Genomic DNA, 21,224 nt, shown 5'->3' with positions numbered 1-21,224 from the left:
CTGAAGTTACATAAAATGGCCTTGAAGCCAGCACCTAATTAAAGAACAGCGCCCCCTACCAACTCATATCTGACCGAATAGTGAGATTTTTCTTACGGTTCTAGAGTACCGAATGCAGTTTTGGAGAAACGGATGACGACCCTCATATGTCAAAATTAAAATAATGAAAACGTGAGTGTATTCCGTCCGAGATGTATGGTTTAGATTCAAGACATCCTTGTATCTAATAATCGTAACACGCACAGAGAAAATAACTACAGACTTTAGACCATATGTAAAATTTATTATAAACATTTTAACGTCAGTCCTAAACCCAGCACAATAAATCTTTTAATAACCAATGAATGATATTAGTATCCTTACTTTACGTGTACGTTAAGTCTTGCAAAACTATTACGTTCTTCAGGCTCTGACTTTTATGGTTTACGTAGGAATGATGCCTTAAACATACGCCCTTCTCTCGAATCTCAAAATATTTTTTTACGGCTTCGCTCTCTTGTTTTAAACGCTTTACTCAGAATCAGAATGATACCGAGGCCCCTCCCCGAAATACTTGGTACAGCACTACATTATATGATGTACTAGAAACGAATTACAATAAAAGGTTTTAAAATAATTCATATGATTACTTAATTAGAACATTTTTGGTTAACTCTCAGCAAATCATAAGAACGTGGAATGAAAATAAATAGAATATGTTGGCCACAGTGTATCCATCGCCGACAAGGCCTTTCACCAATACCAGGGCTCATCAGCTCGGCCAATATACGACATGCTGCACAAACGTATGGGGGGGGGGGAATATGACGCGAAACTCGACCATAGGAGTCACGCGCTTAATTAATAAAAAGATGTACGTTTCACCGTGTATTTGGTCAAAATACTCGTCTCTAACTTCTTTTCGTAAGCTGCATCTCAACGATTATTGTTTTTAAAATAATATTACGTACCTTTCTATAACTGGTTTAGAAGTATTTAACTGATTACTTTTTGCTTCCGTAACAGTTGAGGCATTTAGTGAATGTTTACGATAAGTACAGGTTATGTAAAGAATATTCACCTTGTGAACAAATTACTTTTAACGATTTATTTCTACAAACCATTGAAAAGCATTCTATGTTGCAGTTAGTAGCCTTGAAAACAGAAAACTGCTTACTGTTAAGGGGATAAAAATGGTTCAGTTTGCTAAGAATCTGTAGTCAATTTATTCAGTGGGGTGTGTTTCTGACATGTATTGTGCATCTAATTTCTTCTACGGTTAAGATAACTTAAAAAATTGTGTTGTACATCTTATAAAATTACATCCAGAAAGTCCCAAGATGTGCCTAATTGAAAATACACTCAATACAAGATACTAGAAGCTGTTGTTTTTTTTATTAATTACATGAACAGTTAGTATACAAAGTAACAAAAAATATTTCACCAATGAACCTGACTCCTATTTTTCAAGTCCCGATTCTTCACACTACCCTCAACACCGTTTAAGAACGATGAAACGTAACTAACAATTGCAATGTTTCTGAAAGCGTGTCATATCTGATAACGGTTAGGCTAGAAGGAAATTACAAGCTAAAAGTTAGTGTTTTCATTATTTTAAGATGAACAGGGTGAATACGAAGTTACTTGTGTATGCCGTTACTTTTAAGTTGCAAACAGCGACATACGTTTAGAGTTTAGCAGGCAGACACACAGGAGTAGAAAACATATTCACTGGTGGCGCTAGTAACACCTTTGGAATTTTGCTTTAATTGTATGCAAGCTGGCAGACACGTCAGTTTGGCTAGAGAAATGTCTGCTACAGAGTTTCTCTCCAAGATTGCATTGCATTTGCAAAGGCATTCAGTAATAAATGTAATGCAGAAATGGCTTTTATCGTGACAGAACTTTTCATATAATCCAAGGGCTTTCTTTAATCTTATCCCTATATTTGTGAGGGAAAATGTGTGGAATGTGATTCATGAGCCGTGGTCACAACGCCCACATTAAGTTGTTGAACAAGTGTCTTAAGGCTTCAGACAAGACAGTATACAAAGGAAATTCTACACTCAATGTTGGCAGTTCTACTGCTCGACTCCAGAAAACTGTATAAAGGTTGACATTTGAAACAGATTGTTTTCATGCTAGATTGTAACACTACAAGAACTGCTTCCTGTTGAACTTAGCAGTGGAATTTATTGGTTGCGTTTAAGTGGATAACAAACGGCTTCTACATTTTGTGGACTGATGAAATCAATTTCCACCCCTATGGCCATGTAATACCCACAACTACATGATACGAGATGAGACCAATCAACAAGTACCGGTTAGAAGGTGACTTTGTGCTGGATTTACCAGAAATGTCATCATCAGACCTAATAGTTAAGATGTTCACGAGGTATTCTGCGCGTTTTTTTTTTTTTGTTGGTAAGTACATAGTACACCTGTACTGTCCCACTACGAGTATCTGAATCACCGCTGAACCACTTGGAGGAAGAGTTACTTTGTTAAGCACAAACCCATACAATAGGCTAGCTATGCTCTTCCGACCGTGGGTATCGTAACCTGATTTCTGTCGTTGTAAGCCAAGAAGATTTACCGCTGAGCTACTGGGAACATTACGTAAGAACGCTGGTTTATGTTACACAGACGTCAGCTACTATGGTCTTATAGCTGCTTTACACAAGATACATCAGGACCCTGTGTCTATGCTGTACAGATCCATGATCCAGCTACGCAATGCATTTTGTAGACGAATCACCATTAGGGAATTCCCTTGTGTTTGACTATCAGGCAAAACTACTCTTCATATTATTACAAAGTTTTGACCTGAAAACTTAACTTTTTTATATTTCTCCAGTATCTAAACTACATATAATTTCGTATAATTAATATTTTAGCTTAATAAAATATTTAGTGTCTTCAGAATAATTTCTTATTAAGCCTAACATTCAAAAATAGATGACAATTTGTATTAACTTCTCAATTTCGGTTGTAAAATATCAAAAAATCCTTCGATAATTACTACATTTATAAATGGCATATCTGAATGAAGAAAATGGGTAGAAACGGTTGTTTTATTATTGCTCTTATAAAAAACCAAAAAAACAATGGACTAGTATCTTTTACTATTATAACCACCACCTTATTGGTAAAAGAACCATTTCACTGTTTTATTTCAAATGCAACCGTTATCACATTAATACCGAAAACACTTTTTTAAAAGACCAACAGAATATGGCATATAAAAATGTTCCTTGTTCGTGCAATTTTGTGATACTACCATCGCTATCCACATCTCTATATAAATGAATTTAACATTCCTATATAACTAGTATATATTGCCTATCCTTTCCTAACTTGTCAAAATATCCTCGAATACATAAATGTGATTTAATATCCTATTAATGAACAAAGATTGGCCAAGTTAAAATGCGTCTGTTATACAGAAACTTGGCTAATTAGTCAATTGCTCGAAGCTGAGGCCAACAGGCAAGCTCAACGTGGTGTCAAGGTTATGGGGGTTTACTCACATATTGCAGTTCCTTCTATGTTATTTCTTTACGTAAAAATAATATCGCATCAAGCACACATAACATCACTACAAAAGAAAGTAACAGTTTAAGATCAACAGTGGTAGTAGACTTATATTGTCAGTGATGAACCTCCGGAACCGAATGATTAAAAATAAAATAACGGCAGCTTTACAGTAAGCAATTCTTATTTTAATAATTACAGCGTTTCGAACCATAGTATTAAATCATAATCAGGTAAGAAAACCATTGAAAAAAGACGGCTGACTAAAATTCCTGTCAGTTTGAATTAAGCATCTATTGGTTTTGTAAAACGATATGATATTCATAGACATTTGAAACAAGTTCAACATCATCGTACATGTTATCGATGATATTTAAAAGAATACAATCCCGATTACTAACATCAGCACTTATTTCATTCTACTAACAGCTAACTTAGTTTTATTCTGACATAAGCATGCATTTCAAACTTTCTTTTTACGTTAAGTTGCTCAGATGCAAGATCTCTAGAAGAAGAGTCCGTATCTGCGTAAAGTATATGCTATGAATTTTGTTAGGCTAAACTGTACCACCTTTCACAGGACTTAGAGTAGTGCTTTCTAAAGTGGGTGTCTCAACATCTTAAGGTACCGCTTCGTGCCCTAAGGGAGTGTCGCAATGTTTTCGGAAATTGCACAAAATGTTTTAATATTACAATTTTATAAACACTTGCAAATAAAAATAAAGTATTTTTAAACATGTTCGCCGACGTGAAACGCAAATAATTATCTGTTTCATACGTATTTTTGTCCACACAACACGAAAAAATTTGAACACAGCCTCGTGCAAGAGACAGGTTAAATGGGGAGCCCCGACGCGCCAGTTATACTCGTCTCTGCGGTGACGAATTATTGTTTGGTAAACACTGCTTTCGAGCATATAGATGGCCAATCGGCGGCCCGCGAGGTATTTTAACCGGATCCTGTTTTAGTTTTTAATATTATATTTGGCAAAACGAAATCTTAACCAACCAAAACCGCCCCGCGACGGTTCTTAGAACTGTCTTCAAATGTTAACTCGGCCATTTTTTCAGAAAAATCATTAAGGTATGTAATAGCTAGTAGGAATCAAAACTTTAGCCCTCAGACTACAATCTTGATAAGAAACTGGCCCTCACTACTTTAAAATACATTTAACAGAAATGAGATCTTAGTTTCAAACTAAGAACAATTGATATTAACATTATAGTATTTTTGTGTTGGTCTTATTTTGTTGTGCAGTATTGTTACTATAACTAAATATGAAAGGGTGCAATTCTTTTTCTTATCAGTCCTGGTTATTTTAGATCTAACTTTCTTTCGTTATCTTTTTCTCACCAATTTTAATAAACTTGACTGAAAATAACAGAATAGTCAACAACCAGTAAATGTTGCCTTCAAGTTTTATCGCTGCTAACCTAAATGAATTATTTTGGTGAGATCATGAACGAACTACAAAATTCAAGAGTAGCACACTTTCATGCGTTAAATTATCTGCCTCTGATACCTTTACACGAAACAACCTTATTAAGAATGAATCATATATACTAATGAAATTCTTACAAATCAGAACTTCATTAAATTTTCATGGTAGCTCCTGTCCTGGCATTATTAAGAGAATATTTGTGTCAGTAGGTTTGGTTTTCTAATTTTCACACGATTATTTTATATCACTTAAGATGATTTACAAAAAAAAAAAAAATTATTTTTGTAGTGTGATTTTAAAATAAAATCCTCTTCAATTCTACACAATGTTTAACTAACAGTAATGTTAAACTGGGGTAAGTTCTGTGTACGTTATGAGGTGGAAGTCGCACAAATGACTTGCCATTTGTAACCCTAGCATCAAATTCCACGTGTTAAACTTTGCTCATATCAGAAAATGAGCAAATTATTGTACTATATATATAATTTACAGTCACCCCTGTATAAAATTTGGGAAATTAAAAAAACAAAGATGACGTTTTATACAACATACAAATCCATTGTTACTTTATTTATAGACACGACATCATGGCTGTACTAAGTAGACATTTCAATTTTAAGACAACCTTTCTCCATTCTATCTTAACATGGCCCAAACTAGTTCAATCTTTTGCCTATGATGAGTTGGAATGTAAAGGATGGAAGATATTAAATGGCCATAGCTGTTACTTTACCAAGTTTACTGGAATAGAATTTGCCTGTTAAACTTATTTGTCATGTATAAATTTAACATGAACGTACTGGCCGGATAACATCAGCCGCCCGACGGACCACGCTGACCTTGGCATTTAGAACGAGAGACTCCTTTTCATGTAAAACAAATTTGTATATTACTGTTTGCATTATTAAGAAAGCAGTCGATAGTTGTACTACATACGGAAAGGGGATACTCCTGGCAAAAGATGTCAACTAAAGTATTATTTTAACTCTGACATGTTATAGGTGCATTTGATGTTTGTTTAACTCGGTAAAACAGTGTGGAAGTAAATTTCATACTAGGTTTGACCTAATGTAAATCTAAATAAACTGAGATTTGTTAATAAAACTGTATATGAAGTGCCTGTAGTGGCATAAACAGTATATTAAGTACTTACCATTGTTGCCCAGAGGCAGTGAGGCCTGCAGAAATCGGCTGTGGTAGGCAGAAAGAGACGATGGGTCGTTAGCCGTACCCGCGCGACTCATATCTGACAACGAAGTTCGTAAAGGCGTTGGATGTGGCGATGGAGCGTCCACGGGAAAGGCGTGGGGAGTGAGTTCCGCTCCCGCCAGAAGTCGAGATCTATCGAGGGAAAAATCGGGTCGACTTTCCATTTCTTCTACGTTTTAGTTATCTTACCGAGTCGGCCAGTAGGATTACACGATTGTCTATGGACATTTTGTAGATGCTTATTGAACAGCAACGTAAAGAGATTTCGGAGCAAAAAACTTAAATCGCAGGTTTTTCAATACGTTCAAAAACTATATTTATACGTGACCGAGCCATTGTCTGAACGGTGGTAACACAATTTTTTTGTAATTAAATGATAAAAACAAATTACTTAAGCACGAGGTCTTACAGTGATCACCGCAACCTGTTGCCACCTCAGGAATAACCAATCGCCTCTTCTCATCCTTCCAACCACTGAATATGATGTTCGTCTGTAAAATATGAAACTTTAAATTAAAGCCTTTAATTATCACACATTTGTAAGTTTATTCTCCACACACATTAAAAAACAAGGCTATTAGACTAAATACTAAACATATAGGTACAACACTTGCTACAGACTTAACACTGCCAGTCTACAAGAGCAGGCAACTGCTGCTCGTCTCCCTGATAGTGGGAGATTTGGTTTACGGCGATTCTGGGAGAGAAAACCAGTAGGCTTTCCTTCCCCTTCGTATTTTGTCATATACTTCCCATCCCTTCCAATACTAGTAGTCTCGTCCATTGATACTTCAGTATTGACTGAAACCACTGGAAGTGCCGGCAGAGTGGCGCTCGTGCTCGTGCAACAAATGTAGTGGCGATCGAGAGATCTTTGCGAGGATTGGCCAAAAAAGATCTTGGACAGTATGGGGCGTGCGCCAGTTGAAGCGGTGATGTCACACGCATATAATAAACTAATTCCTTCAATAAATGTTTCCTACTATAGCTCTAGACTGCCTTGCACGAAGCAGGAAAAAAAAATCTAACAGAAAAAACACGCACAATTCTGAAAATTGCGCATGGACCATTATTACCTGCTACTGTCATTCTTTGTCACGTAACTTGTTGATTTCGTATATTTGCTCAAAGCTTCAAAAGGCTATACGTTTAATTTGAAACGCTAGACTAGAGACGACCAGCTTTTGGGATACTCTCTTTCGAATAACTGGACTTGACCGTTACTCTAAGAAAATAAATGCACAATAAGCACTGGTATTTGTTTCTAATATTACCCATCAAATCCATATACCCGATATTTGTTAGTGTCGTAGATAGAGCTGAAAACAGTTGCAAGGCTACGACACAAATTATGTAACTGTTAATGTTTTTCAAAATTTTCCATGCTCGATTCACGTGTATCGTGGGAGGAATTTAAGACAAACGCAAGTTTGTTTTGAATTTCAGTTAAAGATACACGAGAGCTATCTGCTAGACAAGCGTGATGTAGTAGACAGACTAAAGGGATGGCAGCTAATCAACACCCCCCACCGTCAACTGTTATGCTATATTTTTACTAACAGGTTGAGAGTCGAGTACCCTAACCACCAGGCGAGGTTATCAGTGTAAAGTTGCGAGTTCAGCTAAAAAGTACACAAGTTACCGAGTAGAAATCTTTATAAACATATCATTTCAAAGCTTAGCCCTATTACCTCAACCAAAGTCTAATCAAGGCCTAAAAGTCTTAAGTTTCTAAGTCCTTCCAGGTAAATATCTTAACTGGAGTTAGCACTATTTTAGCTCCAAGCACGCTGACTTTTAAAGATGGGTGAACGTTAAGACACAGCTTTTGGTTGCTCAGAAGTAAAACGCTACTATTTATACACATGGGTTAGATAAGAAACATTTCGAGCTATTAATGCCTCTGACACAGTTTCTGCTTACTTACGTAAATCTTATTGGTTAAATAATGAATTTGGCCTTGGTAGCTTGTGCCCGTACTTACACAATGGTGAAGTAATTCATGACGACGAGAAACCCACTTGGAATAAAAATGTATTCTCAAGAGGGCTGGATACGATTAACCTGAAGATTGTTAAAGAATATCGAAACGTTGTTCTGTACTTTATTTTAAAGTTTTAATACCCATATAAGCAGTCTTGAATACATATTTCACCGACACATTCAGTATGTAGATTTTTACTTAAAGGATATTAGTATAACATGCCATTTATTCTTCCCATAAATACATACCTTGCATAAGTACACGTTTTAGCCTCTAAATGAAATTGGCATACTACATACACACACTTTACTGTCACTTTTAACTGCTGATTTCTACCCCAGTGTCACGTTAGGAGAAACTAAGTACCTTTTAAAACATTTTATTACCTTATCAAACGAAAATTATAAGTATATTCAATATCACTGACTGCTCTGAAAAGTTACTCTGAGAATACATATATAAAAACTCCCAACTTTCAATAAAGAAAAAGCCTGATAATGCAAAGGTAAAAGTACTTTTCTACTTTGTGTGTGTGTGATATACCTACACAGAACTGACAGTAAATACCAACACATCACGATGTGATTACAACTTGCTCTTAAAATACATTTGAAGGATTTTATATATATAACAATCAGCTGTGCCCAACTGAATACGTAGAGGTGAAAATTTTGTTCCATATGCTGCACATAAGTGTTGCAGTCACAAATCTCCAACTGTTGATGTTTTAAAATAAAAACTCTTTTCATATATAACATCACAATGTGAACAGGGACAGTTACTGATAATCTTAACCACCATAAAGCTGACCATAATTTTTAACTTATATAAAAGAACAGTAGTTCTACACAGACGCTTAAGTACGGCTAAGCAGCTCCCTTGGTAGACTGTTCCCCCAAGATACGTGAGAACAAATCGTTCAATAACAACACAAGATCAACATAACGACGAAGATGTTTGACTTTCTTCCTTCAGTTTCAACTTAGTATGTCTAAATTGGAGTTATCAATCGTAGAAGTCAAGCTGATACGGAGTTATTAATTGTTCGAATTAGTCTAATAAAGTGTATTGAAATCGGTGTTATAAATTGTTAAAAATTAGTCTGAGTTTTATTGACGTCCGTGTTATTAATTGTTGAAACTAGTCTAATGAATTACGTTAAACTTGGTGTTATCAACTCTTAATATCGGTCTAGTGAATTGCTGGAGTCGGTGTTATAAACTGTTAACTAGACTTAGCTCCCCCCCTCCCTCCCCCCAGTGGCATAGTGGTATGTCTGCGGACTTGCACTGCTATAAACAGTTTCGATATCCGTGTTGGGCAGAGCACAAGCACCCCTTTGTGCTTAATAACAAACAATTAATATAATAGATTATACTGAAGTCGGTTTAACAAATTGTTGAAGTTGGTGTTATGTATTACTGGAATTATCAGTTGTTAAAATTACTGAAGTTAAACATTTCGCTTTCGATGCAAGGGTTGGTTGTTGAAAAATAGGATTTTTTTCTTGTGTTTAACACTTGGGGCATGCAGCCGATAAGTACATGCTGGTGTTATCTACAGTACATCGGGTTCAGTAGACTCCACGAGCAAGCTACTACTTTTTCTCCCTTACTTCATGCAGCTGTTGTTAGGGTAAGGAAAGAACACATTTCAAGGTCACACCATCCTTCATAGTTTTACCACAAGACTGATTTAGCCCACCCGCTTTTTACCTTTTCGAGTAACATCACTGGAGGCTTAACTTCATCTAACCAAAGGTATCGTAACTTGACTGATGGGAACGGTTTTTGTTTAAGACTTGTAAAAAGGAAATTTCAATCGAAATACTAGTGAAATGTCAATTTGTTTTTCTTTTACCTAATAATGCTAAGTCGATAGACACAGCTTGAAATTTATTCCTAAATTCTTCATCACCTCGTTATTTAAAGCAACTTTTGTTCAAATTTGTATTTTAAAAGTTGATTACAAACTACAGACATGATTATTCGCGATATGGCTACACAAATAATCAAAAGGTACATGGATTTACTGTTAATACACATCTTTAATATAGACAAATATAATAGCGTAAATAAAACATTAAAGCTTATTTAACACGTGTTTTTAAAATAATCTGAAAACTGTCAGCTTATCATTTGTTTTTAAATTTAAATGGTTTTCATGAAGTAACTAAACACTATTTGTATTACTTTATATACACCCACGCTCGAATGGATTAAATATTTTTGGTGTTAATTTTAAACATTAGTTGCAAAACTGTTCTGTACATAACTTGAACCTAGATAAGTCCGTGAGGGTTAATTTCTCACCCGTTACCACTCCTGAGGGATGAAACGTGAACTAAAGATTCCATACTCCATGAAACGCCAATATTTTATACCTTTATCTGTTTTTCAACATATCATTTTTATCCATAGTTCTCCAACATTTCAGGTACCTGAAGTTCCATAAATTATTTCTTTGTGTAATCCAAAAACAAACCTATCAGTACAGTCTTCTTAGAACTTAACAGCAGCAGTTAACACATCTTACGTGAGGGGACTTTACAAATAACTTGTGCTTTCATTTCATTGAAAGTTGTCATATCATTTGAGTTGTCATATTGAAGTTGTCATATCATTTGAGTAAGAACTTTTCTCAGTCCAACATTAGCTTCTCTCTTGTAAAATAATATGATGTTAAATCATATGTAATTACCATGAATTTTTCAGTATCCAACTGCTAACGTTGGAGTACGGTTTCGACGAACCTCGGTGAAGGTTCTTCAAAAGTTGGGGTTGGGGGGTTCGGTGGTTTATGGTGCAACGTAATTTGGTTATCTGCGTCTCAAAAGTTGGTACATTTTCTTTTTAAGTGTTGCATACAGACCTGTAGTGTAAACATGAATGAATAAAACGAGTAAAAATGTTCACACTTTTTAAACAACTACCACTCTATGTACTCAAATAACATTACCATAGACCACAGTAATGTTATAAAAATTAGTAAATTTGTGCTGTAACATATGACGTGCAAAATGGTACAAAGGTTAGTAATACACTAAAATGTGAAACAATCTTTGAACGTCTCCTTCCAACATTTTCAATAGCCTGATTATTGTTCAAATTTAACTTTCTGAAGGGTGGCATATACACGATTGATTGACCGACCCATTTCTTTAATAGAATACTTTGTTACTAAAAGAAAGAATTTCCCTCACCTTTGAATAGACGGATTAAAACGTGGGACATTTCGACAAGAGTAATTTGTTGTGATAACACACCAGTCACACTGCAACACTGACCTAGGTAATTCATTTGTAAGTAATAAATCAATTCTACACCGAAAAATTACTTGGTCGGTAATGGACATAATAACCTAGCATACAGTTTTCTCGTCATCTCTGACTGCCAACAGATCTAATGGATTTTCGTGAGCAATCAAGAGAGCAAGAGAGCAAAAAAGATCAGACGTTTTACAACACCTGATAAAGTTATAAAAAAAACAAAAACAACAGAATTACGAAATATTGCTTAATAGTTTTCTGCAATGTTTATATAACTGACATAATAGAGTGAATATGTAGAAAGTTGTTTTTTGTTATCGCCTATCTGGCGTTGGCTGTATCCTTTCACTGTTGCTGTTTGCTACTCCGCCTTCCCTATAGCAACGCCATTGTTGATGGGAAACGACGTCACGGGCAGTTTCTGATCGCAAAAACTAAAATATTCAACGATCTTTGTGTTAAGAATATACAAAAAAAAGGGATGAATTTTGACATCTTGCAATAATTTCATGCAAATTCATCCCACCCGTAATAAACATGGACACCTGAATAAAACAATTATCATTCCCTTCGCAATATAGTTTACTCCAAGATAAATTACCTCGAAAAGGCATTACTGAAAAGCAACGATGACTTTAAAGATGTTTATATTTCTACTTATACATCATAACAAACGTTGACTTTCTCGCTGAGAAGCAAACCTTCAGAAGGGTAGTAAGAAACCAGATACACAACTGTAATTTAATATTAACAACCATTCAACCTCAATTTTTGTATAGGTGTAGACGAAAAGGTCATAACGTCGTATCAGTAAGAATAAGGCACAAAGCTCGAGGCTCTAAACAACCATTGTTACCGAACTACGTCAATGTGTGGATTTGTAACTTACGTTATCTAAGTTCGTCTTGACTAGGTAGCCTCAAGAACAAATTAAACATGGTTGATTTGGTATGTAAAGTTAATAGTATTGGTCACTTATAAGACACTATGAATACAATCTTGATGAACAGATGCGTCTATTCGAGGTTCTATTACTCCCACCAAACAAAAAGTAACCAACCTCAACGTCTGTTCGAAATTTTTAATATTTCACAATGAAAGCTGTTCTCCAACTCCATTTGAAAGTTAAACATTAAAAGACTATCAATGTGGCGCTGTCGCCATCAGATAAATTTCGACACATTTTAAACTCTACACTCTACTTTACACGAAACCCGATCACATTTTAAATACATCTAATATTTATTACCTAAACACATTCATTTTGAGTAAACTTAGCGTCCGTCAGTGATTTTTTTGTTTTCGTTATCACTCCAATAATAAGATTTGGAGTGAATAAAGACTGGAAACATAAACGTTGTAAAAACGATAAAATAACAATCTTGTTCTTAAACAAAAATAATAATTGATAATTACCTCGTATGGTTTCTAAAATTTTCAAAAGTCTAGCAGAACATGCAATTTCTTATAAATCACAAACGTCGTGTATCAAAAACCAATGTAAACTTCAAACAAAATATAACAGTACATAAAAAAAAAAATTATCACAAACTGTATTATCTACAAATTATGGACGACCGAAAACCTATGCATAAAAAAATTGAATGACTTCTAGGTTCGGACAGACATATATTCAGAAACATTTCGTCACTAGTTAGTTTATTTTATTGTTATTTATTATTATTATTATTAAAGACAAAGTTAACAATATTACTATCGTGAGAATTTTGACGTTAAAAAAAAAAGATTAGAAAGCTTTCAGTGCAGTAACAATGTGTGGAATTATTAAAAATATACTCTAAAAGGTTATCGGCTCATGTCACTAATATAACATTATATTCTTAATGTAATATAACCCGAAAGAACTTTAGGCCTACATGACTAATTGCCTTTACGTTCAACGTCATTTGTTTCAGATCTTTCGCAATATTTAAATTAAGGAGTAAATAAACACAATCGAGAAGCTGTTACTGCCACTACAAGTGCAATGAGATGAACTCATTAAGCTGTCAGTATGTTGTCACGTGATTGTGAGTTCACACAAGTTTAAATATTCTGTCACGTGCCTTTAAGTCCCACGTAGATGTTTGTTCGGAGAGCTAATTATCATTCGTTGTTTAGAGACAATTATTTAATAAAATAATTTACCTTGACGTCATTTCCGGTGAATGAGAATATTTTCCTTAAAGACAAATTTGTAAGGACCTGGCTTCACAATGTGTTGAATTATCAGATTTGCTGTAAATCAATGGTAATTCTTTGTGCATTAATTTATGTTAAACTATCAAAAAAACAAAAAATAACGGCACTCGGTACAAACTTCAAACAAAGAATGATACTCCATTTGGAATTCCATAAAATACCGCTACTGCGGCTCGTTGGATACCAGCACAATTTCCACTTTAATATGAAAATTAGCTGATAAAATGAAAGCCAGTTTCCTTCTGTGACATTTTAGAATAAATAACAAAAAGTGTAAAGTGCTTCAGTTTGGTTCAAGTGATTTTAAAAATGTAAAAATCTGAGGAAAGCTTAAAAAGACTCATTACACGAGTATGTTACAATCAAGGGACAGATATAATGAGACCAAACCATCTACATTACATCTACAAATACACAAACAGTGATCCATCGTCTACAGTTATTACTGTAGGGTACGTCTAAGTATTGGCACTTTGCTGTCCTTTAAATCTGCAAATAATCCTTTGTAGGAATTGGTAAAAAAATTAATTTATAAAAATTAAAAACCATTCCGTTTTATTTGTTACATACACAGCCATGTTAACGTGTAAGATGCTTTCCTTTTGTTACGTGTACGACAGCGTGTCAGTGTACAAAGCTTTTAAAAAGCTTCTCGGATGATTTGTATGGTCTGATGCAAATAAAACGTTTAGGTGTTGAACACCTCGTCTACAACAGTTTCTGAGCGTACCTTCATTTCATACTTTCTACTTGCATCTCGAACATTAATTTTAATATTTCAACAAATCAGGCCAATTCACATGTGGTTAATTAAAAGCTCATACATACGTGGAGAAAAAGAACGCTACTCAGCGTTAAAGAGCAGTTTCTTTCTGTTATTTAACTGAGTGAGGATCGTTATTATTAAATTGAAAAGTATCCACGTGGAAAAGAGCAACATGCATGTTCGATCCTTATTCTGTTTCTTTAGAAACCTAACAGACAAAAAAACACACAAAGGAAAGATCAAGCACTTATCTTGATATGATTGATACCCCCCCCCCCCAATTAAGCAAAATATAAAACACTGCGTTGCACAATGCATATATAGTGCCACTTCACTCTATGTATTTCATGTTTTATCTCGACCAGAAATATTCCATTTCTGTAGCGGTTTTGTCTAGATAGACTAGCAGTATTATTGTACTTAAAAGTGCAGGCCAAATGACTTGCTATCGGCTCACGAAGCCACTGAAAAGTTAATCTGTGTTTTTAAAGAAATGTGTGTGTGTATATATACTATTATATATATAAATAAACTTAAATACAAAGCAACTTAGGTTTCAGTATTCCCACAGATTGGAAAATGCTAGTAAGGGAGAAAAGTTCTTGGAAACTGTTCAAGATGGATTTCTTCACCAATTAGTCTAAAACCTACTAGAAAAAATGTTATTTTAGATTTATTATAAACTTTAAATACAGAAATGAATGAGAGGGTAGAAACTGGGTAATACCTGGGTGCAAGTGATCTATTAGGTTCAATGGTTTGGCACACAGAGATAAATAACGATATTTTGGTTAAACGTTTTTAAAACAACTAATTTTCAAGACTGCAACAAGATTTATCTATTGTGAATTGAACAGTTGATTTACTTGGAGACACTGAACAAATGTGGAACATTTTTAAAATATTTAAATTATAACGGATTTACTATTATGTACTTATTTTAATGTCGATGTTTGTTTTAATTAAATATATACTTAAAAGTGTATGTAACTTATTCTGTTAAATGTGTTGCGAAATTCCTGTCCATTTTCTAAATTTGTAGAAGATTCTCGAGTGTAAGAAACCACAAGGTACTACAAATATTTGACCACGAACGATTATAGATTTCGAACATTACAAATCGCTTAACTTCACTGAATTAACTTTGGACGTTGGTATTTCTATGAGGGCATTAGATATTGCCACCCGTAAAAAACTTGCGTGTGCTCAACGAAGCAGCTACCGTGTTTCTCCGATAATAAGACCTAGTGTGATTTTTGGGGATAGTTTTAATATAAGCCCTACCCTTAAAATAAGCCCTAGTTAAGAGTGGCAGGAAGAGGAAAGAAATAAAAAAAATTAATTTATTAATTAGTTTAATAGTTAGTTAATTAGTTTGTTTAAGTATTAATCAGTTAGTTTAATAGTTTATTTTAAATGGTTAGTTTAATAGTTTTACTTTGTAACTTCATTTTTTTAATATATCAAAATAAGACATCCCCCGAAAATAAGCCCTAGTGTCATATTTTGGAGTGAAAATTAATATAAGCCTGTCTTATTTTCGGAGAAACACGGTAACTAGCCGTCAAGAGAAGCGTACAGGTGTATCAACATAGAATTCGCTATTCGTGAACCGTCTATTTAGATTTAGTTTCATATCACATAAAAAATTGAGTGTTATTTGTAAGTTTGTAAAACTTTTGTATATAAGTTATTTGCAATAGCTATTTATAATAACCGATATTATAAATTGTATTGTTGTTTGTATATCAAAATATATTTGTTTTAAGAAAGAAAACTGTATGCATCAATCTTGTTGGCAAATATCATACATCTGATATCTTTTGACATTCAACTAAATTCTAAATTAAAATTTACATGTATGTGAAACTGTAATAAGTAACCAAAACTTTGTTATCAACTTTGTTATATATGTACTCCAAATCTTGAGAATGAAACTCATATTTCCAATACCACTGTTACTTCTTTAATAACCATATTAAAATATGTATAGATACTTACACTATACTAAAAAGTTACCGTTTAAATGTCCAAAGCTGATCAAGCATTAGACACCAATAAGCCTAATATTTGTGATAAAGTCAAATTCTGGTGGTTTTCTTTCCACATTCCTCTTAGCCGATTGCGGATTCAAAATCAGACGCATTTAAAAACAGTACTTAAAATCTGTTTTTTGTCTCCCACAAGTTACTGCCCGAGAGGTCTTTGGTACAATACCAAAATGATGTGGAAAACAAGTCTGCAGCTAACCCGATCAGCTAACTTTATCACAAATTCTTGGGTCATTAATTTTTAATGCTCCATCTGTTTTCGGCATTTAAACTGCACCTTAGGAAGTATTACACTGCATATATACTCTTCAAAAAAAGAAACGCAAAAGGCAAAATATGAGACAAATTGTTAACAAGTTTATTCCGGGTAGTTCTGTATGACATGTGTGAAACTTTGCACATTCACTGCTGAACATCCAAAGTCTGCAAAGGCGAAGTCCACGCTCACTAGTTGAAGTTTAACGTCACTCAACGTCAATAACAAGTATGCCCCCCGTGAGCATCAATAACCGCTTGGCATCTACTGCCCATGGAAGCGATGAGATGACGAATCACATCCTGTGGAATGGCTGTCCACTCAGCCTGCAAAGCTGCTTCAAACTGAGGTAGAGTCTGAGGTTGAGGTTGTCGCCGTCGCAGACGTCGGTCCAACTCGTCCCAAAGATGTTCGATGGGGTTTAAATCTGGTGATCTGGAGGGCAGTGAAAGAAGGTTGATGTTGTGGTGTCTCAAGAAGACAGTGGTGAGTCGGGCTGTGTGATGACGGGCGTTGTCATGTTGAAAAACGCCGTTGACATTCACCATGATGGGTTGCACATGGGGCCTAAGAATCTCGTCGACGGTTGCGTACGATCTGATCGGAAATCCTACGCAGCCCTGGTATGGTTGAGGCAGTAGACGTCGCAGTGGTGGTCTTATCCCGAAGGTGACGTAACCGGATGTTGCGATCTTGTGCGGGCGTGGTCACAAGAGGTCTGCCAGATCGTGGATGGTCACGAGTTGATCCATGTTGTTGGTGACGATTCCATAGCGTTGTGATGGTGCTTGGGTGGACATTCACAGCTCTGGCAACATCTGATCGAGATTCGCCTGCTACCAAGCGACCAATGGCGTTGTTCTTCAGTCAGCCTTGGCGTAACTGTATTGCGTGTCGGTGGCTTAACACTGAGCTATGGAAACCGAGAACCCGTCACTTTTATAGGGATTTTGCACATGTTGCACTTGCAGAACATGCAGATATCTCAAACAAATTTATTGGCGTTTTGGCGAAAAATCCGATGTTTTCCTCAGTTTTCAAAGTGCACAACTTTTATTGTCATTTTGGTCTGACAATCAGTGCCTTAACACGTGTAACATCACATACTCTGAGCTTGTAACGTTATTACATATATTTCTCTTTAAAATAACAAAAATATCCCTTTTGCGTTTCTTGTTTTGAAGAGTATATAAATGTAGAAAAAACATACAAATATTTGATTTTTATCACAAATTATGGCAAGGTGTTTCCAATTTAGAAAGATAACAACTGTAAAGCAACACCATTATTTTAAAGTGCTGAAATTTTCAAAGATAAACAGTAGTTATCATTTTATAGAGATAAAAATAAACTAAAAAGAACGATTTCCTTATACATTGAAAACGAAACACACCATGTTTTACTACAGCGATAGTTAGGCGTAAGTGAGAATGGCTTAATCAAAGATTCTGTTGGTTCTAATACCGGCTATACGTTTTGTTTTACGTCGTGATGTTATGTATTGAAAATGATTATATAAAAAATTACTCTGAGAACATGGCACCTGAATTTTTCAGTTACATAAAACAATCAAAATTATGGCGTCATGATCTACGAGTTATTACTTCTGGTGATATCGAACCATTTTAAAATTTGTTTCATAATAAACTTCAATAACAATGACGTAGCCTTGAGTGTTTTTGTGTATCAATCTAAATCTCAAATCACACACACACGTATAATCTGATTTCAGACAACGTTGTGTGAGCGTTCCGCCCGTCATGTTGTCAAACACTGGATACTAAAAACAAAGTCCTATACTGATAGTGGGGTAATACGTAGAAGAATCGTTTTCGAATTTCATACAAAGTTACCTACACGAGGGCTATCTGCACTAGCCATTCCGAATTTAGCAGTGTAAGACAGGGGAGGGCAGCTAGTCATCACCACCCACCTCCAACTCTTGGGATACTCTTTTACCAATAAATAGTGGGATTGATCGTCACATTATAACGTTCTCACAGCTGAAAGGGCGAATATGTTTAGTGTAACCGAGATTCGAACCCGCGACTCTCGGATTAGGAGTCGAGTGCCTTAATCACCTGGTCATGCAGGGCCACGTCGAAGAATAAACAGTTCTCGTCTTAATGTTGAACATAAACGAAGTTGGAAGGGGTATTTATTTGTACGTGTCTCAAATTTTCCATAAAACAATTTAACACTCTCACACTTGTCAAACACTTTAATATTTTTACTTTAAATTGTATAGAGCTTACTTCGTTGTAGCGGTTTTTTTAATTGAAAAGAAAATAACAAAAATGGTGAACTACATAAATATTCATAATGTACAACAAAACAGTTAACCCTTAATGTATCGCTTAAATTATAATAATGTAATAATTAAAGATATTTAGAATACTTTTAAAGATATTTGACTAAGACGTAAAATACAAAGGCTGTGGTGAGTTAAAATATAAGCCCCAACTGTTGGTCCTGTTTGAAACTCTCATTTCGTACGGACATACAACAAGCAATATAATCACTAACAATGATGTCAGAATAAGGACTTTTTATCCACCCTCTCGTCAGTAGGAATGCAAACTAGGGTGGAATCAGGAGGGCGATATTTCGTTTATCAGGTTTTCAATAAAAGGTTTTATTATCTTACACCAATCAATGAACATTTTCTCTATATAAAAACATTACTGAATTATTATGCGCTCCGTTTTGTTCTGCTTTTTTTTTATTCGTAATTTGTGTAGTTACAAAATCAACATACATTATACAAATATATTTTAAAAAAAAATTCACAGTGCTTTGCACCTTTCAAGAGAAAAATAAACTTGTTTTCAAAAGGATGATAAAAGAATATTGACGATGTTTAATAACTACCACGTTTGTTTTTGGATGATTGCAGATAACAGTCAAACACCATTTAGGATAACTTGCGTGTACGTTAGAACAAGTCACAATACTGCAAGTTTCAGTTTAAAATGCCAATAACTAAGGGCAGTATTTGGTTTGGTATCTAAACTGGTATCAAGCCACAAAAACAAAAAGCAGATGTTGTCTTTCAAGTTATACTTAACCATATAAACAGTACCACATGTTATTTTATCTAGTGATAAACTTGAATGGGATCAAACTGTATGTTGTACATTAAGCAATAAGAAAGGTAAATTAATTGTGGAATTTTCTTCTCCTCACTAAAATGTGTAATTCCAGTGAAGAAATGAAAGAATTTGTGAATAACATAAGGTCTGTATACAAGAAGGATAATTTATACGTAAACAGCAACACTTAACAATAACGAAAAAGTGTAATTGGTAATTAAGCCCCAACTACCCTAAACAGTAAGATACCAGTTTTGTAACTGCCAAAAGCGACAATGCTAAAGTTTAAGTATTTATATATACGTTATTGTTTTTCTGTAGAGATTTCTTAGTAGATATCATAAAAACAGAATACCAGTACTTATATCACTATATCTAACAATTTAAACAATAAAACAAAATCAGTATTTTTTTTTTCTCTGCTTCCCTACTGTACAGATCCGATTACATTCAGGTATAGTTCTAATGTTTGAATGATTGAAAACAGAATACAGAAAGTAAAACTCTTGATGCCTGAATCTGTTTATAAGCGAAATATAAATCTAATTTGAATCATTAAACATTGTCAACTTAGAATGCCAGTGGGACTAACCCGTAACTTATTTTTTATTTGCCTATGACCGACCTCGTCCAAGAAAGTTGGATGAAGAAGTATCTCCCTCCGACAGAGTTCCTTTCAGGATACCACGCGCATAATTAAAATCTCACACAAAAGCTGAGAGGAATAAAAGCTGAATACAGAGAGTTAAACATAAATTTTGTGCAGTGGGCTAACAACCTACTCACTTAAATACTTGTTGAAGAATCCGCAAGCGATTGCGGCCCTATGTTCCTAGATGGAATCGAGAGGTGAATGAATGAATGAAACATAAATTTTAATACACAATGATTCAAGAAATATCGAAGGTACGTGACTTTCAGCGGTATCTAACTACCAATATGTATATTGCTTCGAACAGGGAAAGTTTGTATCTTAAACCATTTATGCAGTTTATTTGTAAACGTGGTTAATTTAATGCAAGAAGTAGCAGGTGCCCTTCAAGCACGTGACTGAGTGCCCTACCAAACGATCTTTGTTGACTTCGATCTTTTATGATGGAAGATTGGATGTACGAAACAGAAGAAACTAATAAAATATTCCAATTGTTTTTTGGTGATGTTAATAATATTTGATTATACAAGTTATGCAAATTGCTAACAACATCACACAAAATAATACTTTGTACATTTGTAGTTTATTTTAGGCGAAAAATATTTCAGTACTGAGGGAAAAACAACTTTTCAAGCAACGTGTATGTGTTCTACATTGATATCTACATACAAACATTTGGAAACGTTTTTGAACACTAGAAATGACGCTTTCTTGGAGATCGTCTGCTGGGACAATCGGTATCACTAGTCATCATCTGTCGGTATTCCATGGTGCGCGCGAGGTAGGACT

The 21,224-nt window shown here is 34.8% G+C and overlaps 1 protein-coding gene across 12 annotated transcripts in view; it reads right to left on the bottom strand.

Annotated features, from left to right (window-relative positions):
• The window catches only part of LOC143233119 (uncharacterized), a 124,165-nt gene that overhangs the window by 91,100 nt on the left and 11,841 nt on the right, over positions 1–21,224 (bottom strand). For 7 of the 12 annotated variants that reach the window (XR_013017990.1, XR_013017991.1, XM_076469044.1 and 4 more), the window contains exon 2: positions 6,109–6,655. Coding sequence is in view for 9 of the 12 variants with exons in the window: in XM_076469044.1 (XP_076325159.1) it covers positions 6,109–6,328 (220 nt within the window). In the remaining 3 variants the exon portion in view is untranslated. Of the gene's footprint in view, positions 1–6,108; positions 6,656–6,785; positions 6,946–7,855; positions 8,007–10,848; positions 10,999–11,350; positions 11,447–21,224 lie in introns of those variants that run through there. The other 5 variants (XM_076469048.1, XM_076469047.1, XM_076469045.1 and 2 more) reach the window with 5 other exon arrangements.

The sequence above is a fragment of the Tachypleus tridentatus genome, chromosome 12 (genome assembly GCF_004210375.1).
Source record: "Tachypleus tridentatus isolate NWPU-2018 chromosome 12, ASM421037v1, whole genome shotgun sequence".
NCBI classification, from domain to species: domain Eukaryota; kingdom Metazoa; phylum Arthropoda; class Merostomata; order Xiphosura; family Limulidae; genus Tachypleus; species Tachypleus tridentatus.
The sequence above is the reverse complement of the archived record's forward strand: the minus strand, read 5'-3'. Positions and strand labels throughout refer to the sequence as shown.